The following is a 19,859-nucleotide window of genomic DNA, read 5'->3' as shown; positions in this document are numbered from 1 at the left end:
TAACAATTGCTATGTGCTTATGAAAGCAGTTGCACTGTTCGCAAAATGATGAACAGGGCCATTGGTTCTCCACATTATGTTAGTACATTACACGTATCTATCTGATATGCAGTTCTCACTTACTAAAATTCCCAATCATGCAACATTTTTGGTAATTTTGTAAAAATATTCCTACTTTACCTTCTTGATGTGTTTTGTTTATATGTAATAATCCATTCCTTTCTGCACCTAATTTGACATATACCTCTCTCCATTCATTGCTCTATTTTGTTCTCTATACTTTGGTTTTATTGGTTAAGGACATTGACTATTGGGCATAATATTTGCAAGGTCCCAGATGTCATTAGTGACAACATTGAACCATTACTCATTTACATTTCCTGTAATTTGCAACACAATCTGAAGGATGACTGTTCACTGCAAGATGCACCATTCCATGCCAAAAACTTTGACTTCCTAAATTCTGTTGTCTATATTGCATCTCAAAAACAATTCTGATCTAAAGTTGCAACTTTGAGATGAAAGGTTGCAGAAGGCACATTGTAATCAGATAAAAGGAGTGCAAAATGTGTTACATTCCTACATAAAATGGTGAAGAAGGTAACATTCTTTGAAGTTCAGATGGCACAAATAAGCTGCTCAAAATTCTTATGGTTTATGCTACCATCTCACTCCTTATCATAATAGTCCAGGACAACATCCAGCTGGTATATTATCTTCCATGTAACACAAACAATTCAGCATTTGTTATCCTCTCCTGTCTGTATTATCTTCCATATAATGCAGTTTCAGTTAATTCCATAGATATAAACAGAAAAGTTAATGAACTCTATTGTGAATTCCAGCATTTTGCAGCATTATATGCTTGTGATTGGCATGTCAGTCTCCACTTTCCCATATTTCCTGGACTGACATCCCTTTCATTGGTGCATGTAGTATCAGAAGGCTTGTGTGTGAGAAAAAGTCTTCCACTATACAAATAACTTTTTCAACTTTTATTCAGATTTGATTCAGCCATCAGCAAAATATATCCATGCACTTAAAGTGTCAGCTGGAGAAAGACACTGTTGTAGAGATGAACAACCACAACACTAGGATTAGTTCTTTATAGACTGCACTGATAACCAGTGTTTGAAAAAAAAATCACCTGATCTTTCTAACCCCTGACTGACTCTATTGTGTTACTTGAAGTACCCTATTGTGATTCAGAATTATGTCTGCAGCAGCGCTGAACTTAAATTTACAAACTTGAATTAAGAGCAGGGTCAGGCCAGTAGAACTGATGATCGTGGCTGATCCGATCCTGGACATAACTCCACATTCTGCCTAGCTCCAGAAATTACAGACTTTTTTATAAGTCAAGAATATATCTACCTCTGCCTTAAATATATTAAATAACCCTACCTCCACCGCTCTCTGGGGAGGAGTGTCCCAAATATTCATCACCTTCAGAAACAAATCCTCATCTCATTTCTGAATGGGAGACTCCCTATTTTTGGTCAAAGATCAGTTATCTCGCTTAGTGGAATGGCTGGTCTGCGATGCAGCATGATGCTAACAGCATGGGTTCAATTCTTGCACCAGCTGAGGTTACCATGAAAGACTCTCTTTCTCAGTCTCTCTCCTAATCTCCATGGTGACCGTCAGATGTCTTTAATGACAGGAGTGGCCCTATGAGTCCAGTAGGATTATGGTAACTTTACCTTTTACTTCTAGTCTCTTCAATTCTGAACTTCAAATGTTTAGTTTTTATGCAAGGAATCCACTCATTCTTATTTCTTCAATACTTTGTCTCTTCCATACATCTTCAGACACCAGTTCAGGCTAAACTAACCAGCATAACTGAGGTGGCCACTCTCAGAATTTTGGAATGAAGAATTAATGAACCATAACCAAGAGTGTTGTTTTTTTAAATAGCAGATGTATACAGAAGCACAATGTAGTCTTCTCATCCAGTCATGGAAAGGCTTAGAATTCAATTGTATGCTATTCTGTCCTATTTTTGAAAACATAAGGAGAGAGGAGAAAGGGTGGTTTTGCAATATTACTATTCAATTAATTATCTTGAAATAACTTTATGATTCCTCGCATGTTGCAGCATCCACATCCCATCTCAAGATGGCGGTTTCAGCATACAAAATACTTGGCTGAAAATTTCACACAAGCAATTTGGATCCAATATAAATGATAAATTGCTTGATTTAAAAATATTTTAATGTTGCAGGTCACAATTATTCAAAACCTGTGGTCTGACAGCTCAAGCCAATTGCCACTTGGCTCTATTAAAACCTTCTCAGAATTTCTTAAAACAGAATCTAGCCAAAACCAACAAGTGTTTAACTATCAATGTATTCACAAGACCCAGGAGAGTAATCTGAATTCAATTACTATAAATAACATTAGTTAGAAAACAAGCAGAAGGCCCCTGAGGGACAAGGAGCTGTGATGACAAGCTGCAACCTCTTCCTGCAGAACAATTCATTAGGCAGAGCGTAACAGATGTGCCACGTGCTCACTGAAACCCATCAATCCTACTGGGGATTCATGTAATTATTTGAGTTTCGAGTGGCAGGAGCCACCAGCGGCACAGCAGCTGCGCAGGCACAGGGGACCCTCATGTTTTAATCAGCATCACTTAAATGGGCCCTCAGTGCACTTGACGCTAGCTTGATATGCAGTCAAGTGCAAATCTGAGCTGATGGTACAAGTAACTACAATCTCGATCACTTTAAGTGATATCTGCAAGAATTCACTAGCATGATGCCCATGCGTGTCTGCATGAGCAAATTTGTAACTGAGACTAATAAAAGCAAGAATAACTCTACCACCTTGATGGAATGCTATGAATTGTTAGATTAATTAAGACAAGAAAGCGCATCAGTTACTACCCAATAAATCTAGATTTCTATACTACTTATTCTCAGTTTTCCATTTTGGCAATACTGGATAAAAGAGGAATCTATTCACAGACCTCTGCTGCTGCCACTCTGAAACCAGTTACAGCACATGCCAAATTTAACTAAGCATTAAGATCACCTACTCCTAACTCCATAACAACTCCTGGATTTGACTTTACTTCACATTATCTTCCACAAAATCCCTCATTTATGCCTTCATTCAGAATTTTAAGCATTCTATCATTGGGGTGGCAGGTGAGGAGAGGTGCCCTCAGCTGCATAGGCCCTCAAGTGTGAAATTCCATCCCTTTGTCCCTCTGCTTTTCCCCGCCTCCCCCTTTTAAGAAACTCCTGAAACTTACCTTGCTGATGTGCCTTTTGCCTATCTGGCCCAATATTGCACTAAGGGGCTATACAAATGCAAGGTGCTATTGTCATAAATTAGTCTCACTATAGACAGGCATTAGACAAGTTTTGATTTTAAATAGTTCTATTCTTTCACTGCATTCTATTCTGGGACCGTGGCTGCAGAAAACTATCACCCATGGGGATAATGGAGTAAGCCCCATCTTTGTTCCGTAAAAGGACAACAGGAAATCTAAAGACACAAAAAATCTTAGAAAGATATTTTCCTTGTTTCATTGGAGATGGTAAGATGGAAGATTATTATGTTGTTACCCCTCCCTTCACTTCACAAAGGACTGTCATAGAAAATGACAATGTACAATGCACATTATGTAGATAATAGATGATTTCACAAGGATTGTGATGAAATTGCTATAAATCATAATCTGTATCCATTACTGGGAAACAGCATTGTCAGCATAAATACAAGTTAAATGGTGTTGTTCTGTTGGAAAAGAGGGAGAATATGTATTCAGTTCCTGACATAATTCTGAAGTGCCCCTCCCTTGTTCCAATAAACAGAGATGACAACTGACATTACAGGAAGATTATCTGTTCTGCCTACTTGCCTGTTGCTAACAGAATACACATTTTATGACAAGCAACAGCATTTTCTAATGTTCTATTAGCCTTCCAATCCTCTTTTAAACACAAGAACGAACTGACAGGTCAGGGGACACACGCTTTTCAATAGCTACATCAAAATGGTTAGTGTGAATACAAAATAGAATTTTATATTTTGCATGACCATTTGATACTTTATTAAAATTAAAGGCAGGAGGAATTTCACCTCCTAAAGTCTTTGGGGATTAGTTCATACTAACATTGTGTTTTATGCACAAAAACAACCAGATCCCTCTGCACTGCACTATTTAAAGTCTCTCTCAATTTAAATAATAATCTGCCCTTTGGTCCTTCCGACGAAAATGTAAGCTCACATACTACCCCAGATTAAACTATCTGCCACGTTTTACCCACTTACTCACCTATCTGTATCCCTTTGCAGATTCCTTGTGTCCTCATTACAAAATGCCCCTTCTATTTATGTTTATACCAGCAGCAAATTTGGATACATTACGCTCTGTCCTCTTGTCCAAGTCATTAACATAAACAGTAAATACTTTCAGATCCTGGACTGACCCTTGTGGGATTCCACAATTTTTGTCTTTCTAACTATTTATGTCTTTCTAACCTGAAAATGACCCATTTATTCCACCTTTCTGTCTTCTGTGTGTCAACTAATCCTCACTCCATGCTAATATATTCCTCCCAAACCATGAGCTCCTACCTTGCAATAGAACCTTTGACGTGACATCAAATGCCTTCTGGAAATTAGATTGGTAGCTGCAGGAAATGGGGAATAAAGGAAATTTGAAGCAGGGAGGCATCTGGGTTTAGGCCTCCTATTGTGTGACAAATACCAACACAAGTCTATGGCTGAGTTGATAATTTCCACAATGTAATTTCTCTGCAATTCTGTCTATTTTGATTAAACTTCAGTGGGTTCTATTAATCTAAAAGACCCTCTTTCATCAGAAAGACAAGTACAAATACAAAACCAAATGGTGAGATTACATGAAGATCAAAACATCAGCACCTTCTTCATTATACCAATGTTTGGCAAAAGATTGAGAGAAGTTAGGGGAATTCTGACAGTGAACTGTTATGATCTGGACTGCACTGCCTGAGAGGGTGGTTAAAGCAGAGTCAGTAATAAAACTTTCAGAAGGGAATTGGATAGATATTCAAAGGGGAAAATCTGCAGAACTATAGAGACAGAATGGGGATGTGGACAAACTAGGGAGCTCCCTCAAAGAATCAATGTAGGTATAAATGGTCTCCTTCTGTGCTAGACAATTCTATATGATGTCAGACAAAAACTTATCATACTGAACACTGGTTGAGTTTACCACATTAAAGATGTGACCCAGAAACAGTCGTGAAAACCATGAAAACCACTTATATCTAGGAGGTCATTAATACTAAATAACAGGAGTAAAACTAAATGCAAAACATTTACAACATTTGCTGTTTCTCCACTGCCTCAGAATAAAAGTAGAATGGTGTCAATTTAAAAATTTTAAATTTTTAAAGTGTTCATCCAATTCTCTTTTAAAAATGATTATGATTCTCAAACACCATTACCTTTTTACACTATAACATTTCCTGACTTATGCCTTAGTCTTTTGTTGATATCCTTAAAATAATGTCTTCTAGTTACCAACTCACTGACTAGTGAAAATGGCTCCATGGTAGGGCTATGAATAAATAACCATATTTTTACTGAACCTAGATAAGGAATATTGCTAAAGGTCCTGACTTCTCTGGATGCTTTATCTTTATTCATGAACTCTTTTTGTAAAGAAAGTTCAGTTGGATCTTTTACTGAAATCGGACAGTCAGAATCCATTTCCTAATCCTCACCAATTTACAATAAAATTCTATCACATGCTGCTACATTTCCATCTTACTCAAAGAGGGTGCAAGAGTGCCTATTTAGCAAAACTGAAATATATATCAAATAGTAATCCAGCATTTGCTCCCATTCAATCACTGACTCTAACCACTTGATGCAAATACTTGGAGGTAAAAGTGGGAAGGGTTCCATTGCCTAGCAGTGGAGATCAGTCAAACAACCATATTCACCAGGAATTCCAAGCAAAGGCTGGAGTCCTCATCAATGCCCTGAAATCAGAGAGTCATTTATGATGAAGAAGGAGGCCATTCAGCCTGCTGAGCCCTTGTCAACACTGTGGAACATTCCCCAGTTCTACACTCATAGCCCTGTTTTTCTCTTCCAATTTCCTTTACTAATCATTCATTGTTCCTGCTTCGACGAACCAGCACGTTCTGAGTCATTATTAGCGTAGCAACGTTCTTTCTCACATATTTCCTTTGCCACTGGTCAAAACTTTAAATCTGCCCTTGTATCATCAACTAATGGAAATAGCTTCTTCTCATCTGTCTTATCCAACCTGTCACAATCTTGTAGATTTCTGTCAAATCTCTTCTCAATATCCTTTGCTCCAAGGAGAAGTCTGGCTTCTCCAATATAACCTTGTAGCTAAAACCCCCCCCCATTCCCAGAATCATTTTGGTAAATCTCTTCTGCACCCTCTTAAGAACTTTCATCCTCAAATGTGATAATCAAAGTTACTCATAATTTTAGATCTGGCCTAACAGAATTTTACAAAGATTCAGCACTTTTGTACTCAATGCTTCAATTATAAAACACAAGATCCATAGACAAATTTTTTTGTTTTTTTCTGATTTTAAAGGCATCAAGGGGTATGGGAGTAAAGCAGAAATATAACATTGAGATAGAGGATCAGCTATGATCATACTGAATGGCGGAGCAGGCTGAATGGCCTACTCCTGCTCTATGTCGATGTATACTTTGCAAATATGCTCTGCCACTTTTAAGTATTTATGCACATGCATCCTGGATCATGTATCTCTGCACACTATTATGAACTGTATCATTTAGACTATATTGCCTCTCCTTATCCCTTTTATCAAAATACATCAGTTTATGCTTCCTATATTAAATTCCATCTGCCACTTATTTGCCTCTTCTGCTACATGTAATTAGCATAATCTCATTGTTTGACAAAGCAAGGCATCAAGCCATAAAAGGAGATATTAGGATAGGATTTGTCATGTAGTTGTTTTGAAGAATCATCTTATAGAAGGAGAAAGCGGGGCAGAAAGTTACAGACAGAATTGCAGAACTTAGCAAAGAACGTAGCAATGTGGAAATGATGAAATGGAAATATGCAAAATACCAGATTTGGAAGATTGCAAGATCTCAAAAGGCTAAAAAGAGCTAGACAATATCATCGAGACAGATTGATACAAAATGATGGAAAGTTTTACAAGCAAAGAGCTTCAAAACCAAGGTCAGTGCTAATGTAGGTCAGCAAACAGGGGTGTGATGGTTGAATATGAATTGGTGCAAGTTAATTACGATCAGCTCAAGTTTAAAGGAGCATTTAAGGTGGGAGGCCTACATAAGTCTAACTCTAAATACATCATTGAAATTGCGAGATAGTTTAAATTACAAACTAAATTATAGCTACAATTACATCACAAATTGATCTGCTTTGTACAAATTATTTTCCTTAATATGTCCATTAGGTCCAATGATGTGTTGCAAAAACATCCAGTTTCTCCTATTCTCCAAACACTACATTCTTTTTCAAAATAAAGAATATTTTGTTTCATTCACCATGAAGGCAAGGTCAAATTTATGTTCCGGCTCAAACAAATGAATAGTATTTTGAAAAAACGGTCTTTCTTATTTCACTTTGCTGATACATTTCCACAAGCCAGTCAAATAGAAGTTCAGAAAACACTTGAGCTGCAAGTTTGAGGTCATGGTATCACCTTGTGGTGATAACTTGCACTGCAGCAATCAATTTCATCCAGTTTAGAGTTTTTGAAATTGCACACATGAAGCTCTATTATCAAGCTTGATAGTCTCCATCAGGATTCCACCTACCCAATATTGAATGTGCAAGTTCTCCCACATTATTCAAGGCCAGACTAAGATATTGTCTTCACACTGAGGATATCGTCTTTTTTGTTGTGTGGCACAACCACCTTGTTAAACAGGAATAGATTTTAAACATAGCTGGGTAACTGTAAACTTGGCATCCACGCAGTGCTGTGGGCCATCAACGCAGTAGAACGATATTCAATTATACTCTCTGACTTCATAGCTCAACATATTCTCCACTCTACCATTACCATCAAGCCAGGGGATCAACTCTACTTAAGAGATGAATATAGGAAGGAACTCCAACTGCAGCATCAGACCTAAAAATAAGCTGTTAATCTGGTGAGGCTACAACACAGGACTGTTTGCATGCCAAATCTCAAATGTAGCAGGAGACTGACAGGCTTACCAAACCCACTACCAACTGATCAGATCTAATCATGACTGGTAGTGATCAATTTAAAAAAACTCACTGGAAGAGGAGGTTCCATAAGCATTACCATCCTCAATGATAAGGGAGCCCAGAAAAACAGTGCAAAAGATGAGCACATGCAACCATCTACAGCCAGATGGACCTGATGGATGATATGTCTTAAACTTCTCCGAAGATCACCAGCATTACCGATGTCAGATTTATTCATTCATTCATTCATTCATTCATTCTTCCCACATATGTCCTGTCCACAATAAGCATGACAATTCCAAACAGGTCAATAGCCACTCAATCATCAGCACAGTGAGGGAAGGCATTGTTGTCAGTACGACCAAGTAGCACTTATTTAAGTATAACTGTTCAGGACACTCAGTTTGGATTCCACTAGGTACACTCAACTGCTGACCTTACGAGAGTCTTGGTCCATGTATGACAAAACAGTTGAATTCCAGAAGTGAGGGAACAGTGACCACCCTTGATAGCATTTGACTAAGTATGGCAGCCAAGTGGTTGATCATCTCAATTTTAGGACATCATTGTAGCATTTTCTAGGTGTAATGTCCTAGGTCGAAATGTCTGCAAATGCTTCATCAATGACTTTCGCTCCATCAGAAGGTCAGCAGTGAGGATACCTACTGATGATTGCACAATGTTCAGTGCCATTCATGATTCAAAGTCTGTGTCCAACAAGACCCGGACATCACTCAGGCTTGGAATGACATGTTACAAGATACATTCATGTCACATAAGTGCCAGGTAGTGAAAAAAGGAATCCCACTATCTTTACACACAATAGCATTAGCATCACTAAATTTCCTAAAATCAACATCTAGGCAGTTACCATTGACCAGAAACTAAACCGGATCAGGCATACAAATACAATCGGCTCCAACAGCAAGTTAGACAACAGCAAGTTAGAGTCTAGAATTACACAGTAATTAACTTCCCTTCTCACTCCAAAAGCCATTTTTCTATCTACAAGGCAGAAGCCAGTATTTTGAAAGAAGATTCTACACTTTCTGGATGAGTGCAGCTCCAGCAACATTCCAGAAACACAAAGCATCCCACTTAAGTGGCACCAATATTTACTCTCATCACAACTGAATAAAAGTGGTAGTAGTGCATATCATCTACAAGAAGAAATTTGCCAAGGCTCCTTTGCCAGCACCTTCCAAACAGTCAAATGCATGTTTCAAACAGCAAATGCATGTTTCCCTCCATACTATCTGGACTTCGAACAGTATCACCACTCCTTCACTATCACTGGGTCAAAATGCTGAACTTCCTTCCTACCAACACTACTGATGCATCTATAACACATGGACTGCAGCGATTCAAGAATGCAGCTCACCAGAACCTCCTCAAGATCAAGTAGGCATGTGCAATAAATGCTGACATAGCTTGTGATGCTCACATCCAGAGAGAGAATTTTTAAAAATTCTAATACCAGTGCAAAATGACAGAATTTAAAATTTGGGATCTACAAGCGTATATGAGGTATTTAGCTTAGTTGGCTGGACGTTGGTTTCTGATTCAGAATGATGCCAACAGCATGGATTCAATTCCCTCACCAGCTGAGGTCACCCTGAAAGTTCTTCCTCCTCAACCTCTCCCCTCTGAGGCATGGTGACCCTCAGTATAAACTCACAAACAGTTGTCTTCCTCTATTGGGGCTATGGCTGTATTATGTTATTTTATTGTTAAAAATTAATTAACTAGAATTACGGTAGATTACTCATACACTTAGTTGGAAAGTCAACTATGAATTTCCTAATCACTAAGGAATTAACCATAGGATTATATAGAATCAGAAGAATTAAATCACCCTCTCTCTCCAACATATTAACAAGTATAAATCTTCTAGTTCCATGAATTAGCCAGGCCGGGAGCCATTATCAATTAGTTCCTGCAGTACTGTGGACTCGGCCCTGTCTGACAATTCAGAAATGGACACAGTGATGGCCACCTGTTAGTGGGCTGTTTAAAAGTCCCACTTTGATTCTCTGGGACTTCATCCTAGTTGTTTGCTTATCTTTTGTGCTTAACTAGGCCTCACTGCTCACAGTCACCTCCCTCCAAATACTCTGCATACCAACTAATACTCCTCACCCAGTTATAGGGTCACGGAGTATACAGCGGGGAAACCGACCTTCAACCTAACCAGTCCATGCCAACTCTAATGCCAAAATAAACTACTCCCACCTGTCTGCATTTGGCCGATATCCCTCCAAACATTTCTTATTGATGTACTTACCCAAACGTTTTTTAAATGTTGTAACTATACCTGTATCCACCACTTCCTCTGGAAGTTCATTTCACACATTAGATTAGATTAGATTACTTACAGCGTGGAAACAGGCCCTTCGGCCCAACAAGTCCACACCGACCCACCGAAGCGCAACCCACCCAGACTCACTCCCCTACATTTACCCCTTCACCTAACACTACAGGCAATTTAGCATGGCCAATTCACCTAACCTACACATTTTTGGATGTGGGAGGAAACTGGAGCACGCGGAGGAAACCCATGCAGACATGGGAGAATGTGCAAATTCCACAGTTGCCTGAGGCGGAAATTGAACCCGGGTCTCTGGCACTGTGAGGCAGCAGTGCTAACCACTGTGCCACCATGCCACTTACATGATCCACTATCTGTGTAAAAAATGTTTCCCCTCATGTCTCTTCAGCATCCTCCTAGGAGCTCATGCCCTCCTACCCACCGCCATACCTGACATTGTAACTTATGAGCTCCTATCAAACCCATTGCCTCTTAAATCCTCTATATCAACATTCCAAACCAGTGTCTAGCCCTTCATCAGGAAAGGGCCTTTGCCCAAAACGTCAATTTTCCTACTCCTCGGATGCTGCCTGACCTGCTGTGCTTTTCTAGCACCACTCTAATCTAGACTCTGATCTCCAGAATCTGCACTCCTCACTTTTGCCTATTCCAAACAAGTACCCATACTGTGCAGAACTAATGTGTGGAACTTCTTAACAATACCCATTCATAATTTTCTGTTTTAAAAAAAACTACCATTACTACAAAACTTATAAAAGTGCCAATCAACCAAAACTTTTGAAGTATCACTAACAGAACTTGTAAGCACTGAACACCCATTCCTCCTGTGCGCACATTGAGCTATTGACAAAGAAATCACAGAAAAAAGCTTATTATCATGCCATAAAACTGTAAATCGTCTTGTCACTTCTATCAACAAAATAGTTCATACTTTTGTGAGTCTGCATTTTCCAAGAATTGTTGATCTTCTTTAGCATTATCAGAACAGTATTCAGCAACAATCTCCTGTTATTCAATGCTTTTAAAAAAGAGATTATCTTAAAGAAGAAAAGGCTATCTGAAGGACACGCTCTCTGTAACACTAAACAAAACAAAATAAATTACAGATTCTGGAAATCAGAAAAAACAGAAGTTGCTGGAAAAACTCATCAGGACTGACAGCATCTGTGGACAAAAAGCAGGATTAATGTTTTGGGTCGAGTGTCCCTTCTTCAGAACTCTGCAATGCTGCCTGAGTCCCACTGAATTCATAGGGAATCAGCTATGTAGCAAATGCTCAGCCCTACACTAAATCATGTACGCGAGATGGCAGAATGAAAATCAAGTATTGCTTGCCTCTACTGGAAATGATGCAAATCACAGACCAGCTTTTTTTGGGAAACTTGGTCAGCATGGATGAGTTGGATCAAAGGGTTTGTTGCCATGCAAACTGATTCTATGACTGTCACAAAGCTGGTCCTTTTTTCTGAAAGCTGTTCCTTTTCTCAAGGATGCTGTGTCCTTTTTTCTTAGAGGGGTCGTAAACAACTCAGGCTCCAATTAGACTGGTTTGGTATAGAGATGAAAGAGTTTATTGACAGGCTTTCTGTTTACAAAGTGGTCATGTTTTAGAAGTGATCTGTATAATGCAAGGGGAGTGGTCAGTCCTAGAAACTGAAGTTTGAGTTGGTCGGTGCAGGAGTGGGCTGTGTGAAAACAGGCTGCTAGACTCTATCTCCTTCTACCCTTCTAACTTTGACCTGTAAGCCTTTGTTTCATTGTTACTGTGGTTATGGAAGTTTGTTTATTGGGACTGTTGTGCATATTCGGAACAGCATAATTAAGTCTTGTTTGGATAGACTGAGTTCTGTAGGTGTTTTTTATTCTGTTCTTTGTGCTTCATTCCACAATTTTGTGAATAAACTTTTGTCTGTTTTCAAACCTTGAAATATTACCTGTAATTCTGGTCTCCTTCCTATTGGAAGGATGTTCTGAAACTTGAAAGGGTTCAGAAAAGATTTGCAAGGATGTTGCCAGGGTTGGAGGATATGAGCTAAAGGGAGAGATTAAAGAGGCTGGGGCTGTTTTCCCTGAAGCGTCGCTGGCTGAGACGTGACCTCAGAGGTTTATAAAATCAGGAGGGGCATGGATAGGATAAACAGACAAAGTCTTTTCCCTGGGTTGGGGGACTCCAGAATTAGAGGGCATAGGTTCAGGATGAGAGGGGAAAGATATAAAAGAAACCTAAGGGGCAACTTTTTCACGCAGAGGGTGGTACGTGTATGGAATGAACTGCCAGAGGATGTGGTGGAGGCTGGTACAATTGCAACATTTAAGAGGCATTTGGATGGGTATATGAATAGGAAGGGTTTGGAGGGGTATGGGCCGGGTGCTGACAGATGGGACTAGATTGGGTTGGGATAACTGGTCGGCATGAACGAGTTCGACCGAAGGGTCTGTTTCCGTGCTGTATATCTCAATGACTCTATGACCTGTAGTCAACCTAGCTAACTTACTCTAGGTAATTTTCACTGTACACTTATCAAAACAAATTGCAAAGTTATGGCCTGGGCTGCCTGCTTAAGAATGTTTTGAGTGATCTGGCCTAATCCATGCAATTTAACCTTTAGAGCTGAAAATGTGTTGCTGGAAAAGCGCAGCAGGTCAGGCAGCATCCAAGGAGCAGGAGAATCGACGTTTTGGGCATGAGCCTGAAGAAAGGCTCATGCCCGAAAAGTTGATTCTCCTGCTCCTTGGATGCTGCCTGACCTGCTGTGCTTTTCCAGCAACACATTTTCAGCTCTGATCTCCAGCATCTGCAGTCCTCACTTTCTCCCAATTTAACTTTTAGCCTCATCTCAGAATTTAGTCATACAACTTCCTGCTTAACATCTACTAATCGCTTCAATTCCTTAATTGTGAACACATCACAAATTGACAGGGAATACATCTTCTGTCACTGATCACATTAGTAAAGCTGCTGCAAACAGTGTCAACACAGTAATCTAATTTTGATTCTTGTACCATTTGAACACATGTAAGCACTGCTCTGACAACTTAGGAAATCAACTAACTGCTCAATTAAATTACTGCCTTGTAATCAATCCCCAGGATCCAATACTCTCCATATGATCATACCCTCCTGTGAGTCATGATACATATTACTCTGCAATTAAGACAATATCTAATTTTGTGTAATCTTCAATTGGTCTCACATCAGCATTACCATTAAATATCATTAGTTCTATTTAATTATGGTGAAATTACAAATTCTATTTAATAAAAAGACCCAATCAGGTCAATATTTTCTCTCTCACTGTCAAGTTTATGTTTGTCTGGTTTTTAATTTATCTTTCTTTAACCAACACAACCTTTTCCATATCTGCCACTCACCCCAATAATATCTTTTATGGGAGTCATAATCCAGGACTGCTCTTCACAATACAAAATACTCATATGCAAGATTCACAAACATACTGAAAAACTTAGCTCCCACACCTTTTTTATCACTCTAACTATCCATCCTCAACTCCATCCCAATGCCTGAGTTGTACTATGTGTTAGCTTGTCCCTGTGGTATCATAATTGCCAGGGCCTACCAGACATAAAATTTGCAACATACATATGGAAGAACTGGTTCCTGACCTCATCCCCCATCAGTACGTGGAAACCTTCTCAGCTAATAATACCTGTTCTTGAATGTATTAGGCATACGCAGTATTATTAATATATTAATACTATAGTTACAATCTTAATCCATATTACATTGCACTCTTACCACAGTTTGGCTTCAGAAAGCAGACTTAATATCTAGTCTTCACAGTCCCCTCACCCCATGAGCATACAAAGACCTAAATTCCATTTGTAAGCAGAATACCTACACGTCAGTGATACCTGTCTTCTGGATTTAAACTATTTTGAGCCAAGCCTTGTGAACACAAACACAGGTTTATTATGAAAAATAAATAATCTTCATTTCTCTGCTTTAAGCAAGATTTGAAGGAGGGTTTGGCTACACCTTAATTTTGCTGCCATCTTTACGTCAAATTAAAAATAGTGAATTTGGAACTGCCATACCCAATTCATCAACATGAACATGCAGAGACAGTATGGCAAACAAAAAGAGAACAGGGCTGAGAGTAGAAGAAAATGCTGTTATAAGAAACTTCAACATGAGTCAATAACAACTATGTTCTCCAAGCAGTGCATGGTCTGTCATCTGCATTTATAACCATGATTATTTTTCTTCTACTCCAAGCTTAAATTAATATAGTTACATACAATGATTTCCAATTGAAAACAAGCACTTACATTCATCCAATCCCAACTGGTAAGCGAGATTTTGTAGGCCTCGTACCTTCTCCATTAAGTTAGCAGTAGTAAGACTTCCCAACTCTGTGAGCAAACATAGTTTGGAGATGCCAGTGTTGGACTAGGGTATACAAAGTCAAAAATCACGTAACACCAGGTTATAGTCCAACAGGTTTATTTGGAAGCACAATCTTTCAAAGCACTGCTCCTTCATCAGGTGGTTGTGGGATTTTAAACATTTAATTAGGATAGTGAATAGAAATGATCATCAAAACTTATAAATTAAATTTATATTCAAAGAGGCGAGTGAGAATAAGTGCAAATTTACAACTTTACAAATTGTCTAAAGCGAACTTTCATTTAAACTCCACATCAAATATGCATGACACATTTTTCACTGCAGAACAAGAAGCATTCTGAAAATAAAATTATGCAAAACACAATGAAACCATGTATTTCCGTTTATTTTTACAAGCTTCCTATATAAAAAAAATGCAAGACTTCACAACTGAGACAGAGATACCAAAATGATGACAAATATATTTGAAGAAAATTGTTAATGTCCGAATTTTAAAACAGAGTTTAGATGATATTATAAAACTTGCATATTTAAGGTGTCATAATACTGGTTCTTTTTACAAGGTTATGATACTCTTGAGTTTTTTTTCAGAGAGGTTCTAACGACCTAAGGTTCCACCATGCCTGAAGTTTGACTGGTTTATTGAAGCCCTTTGTTTATCCCTAACAGATAATACCTCCAGCCTAAGACTTTCATGTTTTATAAAAACACGGTATAATCAAAGGGGAGTGGCCAGCTAGCTGCATAGCTAGCTTTCATTTAGATTAGAGTTTTCTTTTATTCAGTTCAGAACTTTAGTGAGTTCAGTTGCAGCAGGAGATGTGTTGCTTACCTCTCTTACAGCAAACTGTAAGCTGCCTGTGTCATTTTTAGCATTTGTGCTAAGGGATGTGTGTATTGGGACTGTTGCAAGTATTTTCGGACAAGCATCACTAATTAGGGTTTGGATAGAATATGTTATCCGTTATTCTGTTTTCTGTTCTTTATGTTTCACCCACAATTTTGTAAATAAATTCTGTCTGTTTAAAATTCGGTAACCGAACCAGCTATTTCACTCTGGGAATATCCACTATACATTTAGCTAGAAAAATAGCAAAGTTATGGTCTGGTCTACCTGCTTAAAAATGTTTTGAGGGGTCTAGCCTAGTCCATAACAAAGGACGATTGGAAAATGGTGATAAATTCTTCTCCTATCTCTCCTCTCACATCCTTCCAGCATGGAGTTTACATAACCAGGGATTAAAGAATTAGCCACCTTGATTATGCTAATTTGAAAAAGAACCAAATTGATTGATTAACCATTCTTCTCAAGTACATCAATGTTCTCATTCTGAAAACTAATACTAAATCTGAATATCACTGTTATACAACCACTCTTAAAATTTCAAATCCTTTCTTTATCGTAACCCAACTCTCTCTTTTATGAACCTTTCCTTGTTTGTTTAAATTATCTACTAAATTTTTTAAACATATTATTTCTCAGCACTGGTCATCCTTTTCACCTCCATACGACACATTCTGTTCTTTGTGATTCTCCTTAGTATTGTTAGGCATAACTGCACAATACATCTCCTTTATAAAGTGATCAAGAATAGTCTACGGTTCTGAAAGGTGCTATATAAATGTAACTTATTCCTTCTTCACAGGTCCCATCTATAGCACCATGGTTTTGTACTCCTAGTTTTATTGCTCAGAGCAATCCTGAATTTTACAGCAGTTAATTAAGACAGAAATTAAACACAGTAAATACCTTTCAGCATGTCAATATCATCTTTTTCAAGTTCTGCCATCCATTTGGGTGGAGAGCTGGTAATAGGCTACAAAACAAAAATAGAAAAATGGGAAGTCTTAATTGCAAAAGGACCTTACAATTCCTGTTTAACTAAATTGCATACTTTGTTTTTATTACAGGTTTGACAGAATGGGTGGCACAGTAAATTATTAATACTGCCTTTTCACCATACAGACTGATACTTACTCCCATTGATACTCATACCCACATGGGATTAACAAATGAAAACAACTTCATTCCATGTACTATTGTGGGAGAATCAACTGTTGAGAAAATACTGTTGCCGTGATTGGAACAAGGGCCAGGTAGAGCTCACTGACTAGGAGATCCTTGATTGGGGCTGTTAACCTGGGCCAATCATAGACCCCTGACAGGACTTGGAGCAATCAGGAAAGCTCTGGCTGACTGATATTACCAGGAGATATACCAGTTTAGGGAACTGACTCTATGCTGGCTGGCCCACAGTCAGTGTATTTCTGCTGCTGGTTTCTGTTTTTTTCGGGAGAACTGGATTCCTAAACTGGCTGGTCCACAAAGCCAGTTTTGTTAACTGGTATTCCTATTCTATGGAGGACTGATTTCTAAACTGCCTGATCTATGTAGTCAATGTGTTTCAGTTCTCATTAGGGAACTGTCATTTCACTGGCTGGTTACAGTCTGTATGTTACTCTTTTCTTTTACTTTGAGAAAAGGATGATACTGATTTTGCGCCAAAGCTTAGCCCATGCACTCTGGTTTTCTTTCCTTTTTGTCTGTGTTTTCACCTTTTTTTGGTGTTTGGGTTGAGCCCCTGTGAGAAAATGCACCTTTCTAGATGAGCTGTTCCTGGGTAGGTCTGGCCCTTTGTTAGTGGACTAGGCCTCTGTAAAGGCTGAACACCTATGTGTGTGCTGAGAGGTTGCTGTAACCTGGAGTTCAGGAGTGGCCTCTGTCTTTGGGAGAGGACCAAATCCCTGAGAGTTAACTGCACCTTCACAATCTACTGCATTCCTGTGAGTCAGCCTGGTTCATTGTGGATAAACGAGGCCTATATGGAGATTGAACACGTGTGTGTGCTGTGGAGTGTGTATATGCTACTTTCAGGAGTGGACTCTGCCTTTGGTTGTGGACTCTATCTCTGACAATGCATTCTGCATACTGAAGTAAACTCTGTTTCTGGGAATGGACTTTGCATTTTGAAGAGAACTGTTTATGGTAATGGATGCTGTGTACCAGAGAGGACTCTGTTTGTTGGTAATTGACTCTGTCCTGTTGTTGCATTTATCACCTGCACTGTCTTGTGTGTCCCTGCATCTGGCAGGACTCACTGTGAGCTGGGAGGCTCCTAGATCATCCTGAAAGCTGTCACCCTGAGATCGGAGGGTGGGTAGGACATCCTGTGAACCAGAAGGTGGGTAGGCTGCTCTGAAGGCTGGAAGGTAGGTAGGCCGCCCTGATACCAATCGCCCTGAGAGCTGGAAGGTGAGTAAACTGTTCTGAGCGCTGTCATCCCAAGAAGGGGTAATTGGGACAGGCTGTCCTAGAGGTGATCGGAAGGTGTGTCAGAGCAGCCAAGAGTCAGACATTGTGTAGGGGCATGCAGAGATCCAGAAGGCTGTGATCTGTCCTGTGCACAGTCATCCCAGGGAGGGGGACGGGCTGTCCTAGAGGTGGCTAGAATGTGTGTCAGGGCAGTCCACCAGCCAAATGGCACGTCAGGGTAGGCAAGAGCCAGATAGTATGTAGGGGCAGACCGAGAGCTGGATGGTGGGTAGGCCTTCCTCAGAGCAGTTGAGGATCTAAAAGCTGGATTTAGGCTGTTGTCAGGAGCAACCATTTTATGCATGCTTTTATTAACCACAAAATGGCTTCTTAATGCAAAGTAACATAACAAAATGGCTTCAGGCTGCAAATTAACATTATGTTTAAAATGGTTTCTCACCCTGCTAAAAGCTGCATTCCTGCCTTGCTGAGCTAAGTGAATCAAAAGATAAAGCAGAAAATAGAGCCTTCACAGTATAGAATTAACTAAGCTAGATAGGACATTACTAACCATCCAGCTAACCTTGAAATGCAAGTGCGAAGAGATAATGTGTAGTAAACAACTTTGTTTCCCAGAAAATATCATTGGGTTAACTTGCTGTCCATTATGTCATTTTATTACACTTCATTGAATTTACTCTGCAATTAAGGCTGTACTATTTCTTAAGAAATATATAAAAATTGCCTTTGTTCCAAGTGAAATTGTGCAGTTTCTCCAAGGAACACAGAAGCTTTTAACTTCTGTGTTGCTGGACAAACTTGTGCTTGGCGTCGTAATAAACTGTGAAACCTTGCTGAAGCAGACCGCATTCCTGTTGATGATTTGGCCGATCGTGGAACCAGGAGACCCCTTCACAGTCACCCCGGGCAAGTACCAGGGCAGGCTGTTCTAGAGGTGGCCCGAAGGCGTGAGAGGGTGGTTGGGAAGCTGGAAGGTGGGTAGGCTGTCCTGGTAACTGTCATCCTGGGGGGCGGGGCTGGACAAAGGACAGGCTGTCCTAGAGGTGGCCAGAAGGTGTCAGGGCAGACTGAGAGCCGGAAGGGACTTGGGGGTGGACCGAGAACCAGAACGGGCGGAGGGGTTTGCTGCCTTTGCGTGGCTGGAAGGTGGGAGAGACGGATGGTTTGCTGGTTGCCAGGGGTGTCTATGATATATGCACTGTTTTATTGTTCGGTTTATCGGACTAGTTCGGGACACCACCCACGCCCTCCACCTCCTCCATGATTTGCGCTTCCCCAGTCCCCAACGCCTTATCTTCACCATGGACATCTAGTCCCTGTACACCTCCATCCCCCATCACTAAGGATTCAAAGCCCTCCGCTTCTTCCTTTCCCGCTGTACAAACCAGTACCCTTCCACTGACACCCTCCTTCGACTGACTGAACTGGTCCTCACACTGAACAACTTCTCTTTCCAATCCTCCCACTTCCTCCAAACCAAAGGAGTAGCCATGGGCACCCGCATGGGCCCCAGCTATGCCTGACTCTTCGTAGGATATGTGGAACAGTCCATCTTCTGCAGCTACACTGGCAACACCCCCCACCTTTTCCTCTGCTACATCGATGACTGTATCAGCGCTACCTCGTGCTCCCACGAGGAGGTTGAACAGTTCATCCACTTTACTAACACCTTCCACCCCGACCT

General features: G+C 39.9%; 1 protein-coding gene across 1 annotated transcript in view; it reads right to left on the bottom strand.

The window, feature by feature from the left end:
• lin52 (lin-52 DREAM MuvB core complex component) overlaps nt 1–19,859 on the bottom strand; it is an 80,204-nt gene that overhangs the window by 53,271 nt on the left and 7,074 nt on the right. The window contains exons 4-5 of the mRNA XM_043697087.1: nt 16,652–16,718; nt 14,823–14,906 (exon numbers count right to left, since the gene is read on the bottom strand). Of these exons, the coding sequence (XP_043553022.1) occupies nt 14,823–14,906; nt 16,652–16,718 (151 nt within the window). The remainder of the gene's footprint in view (nt 1–14,822; nt 14,907–16,651; nt 16,719–19,859) is intronic.

This window comes from Chiloscyllium plagiosum, chromosome 10, assembly GCF_004010195.1.
Source record: "Chiloscyllium plagiosum isolate BGI_BamShark_2017 chromosome 10, ASM401019v2, whole genome shotgun sequence".
NCBI lineage: Eukaryota > Metazoa > Chordata > Chondrichthyes > Orectolobiformes > Hemiscylliidae > Chiloscyllium > Chiloscyllium plagiosum.
This window is presented reverse-complemented; position numbering and strand designations above follow the sequence as displayed.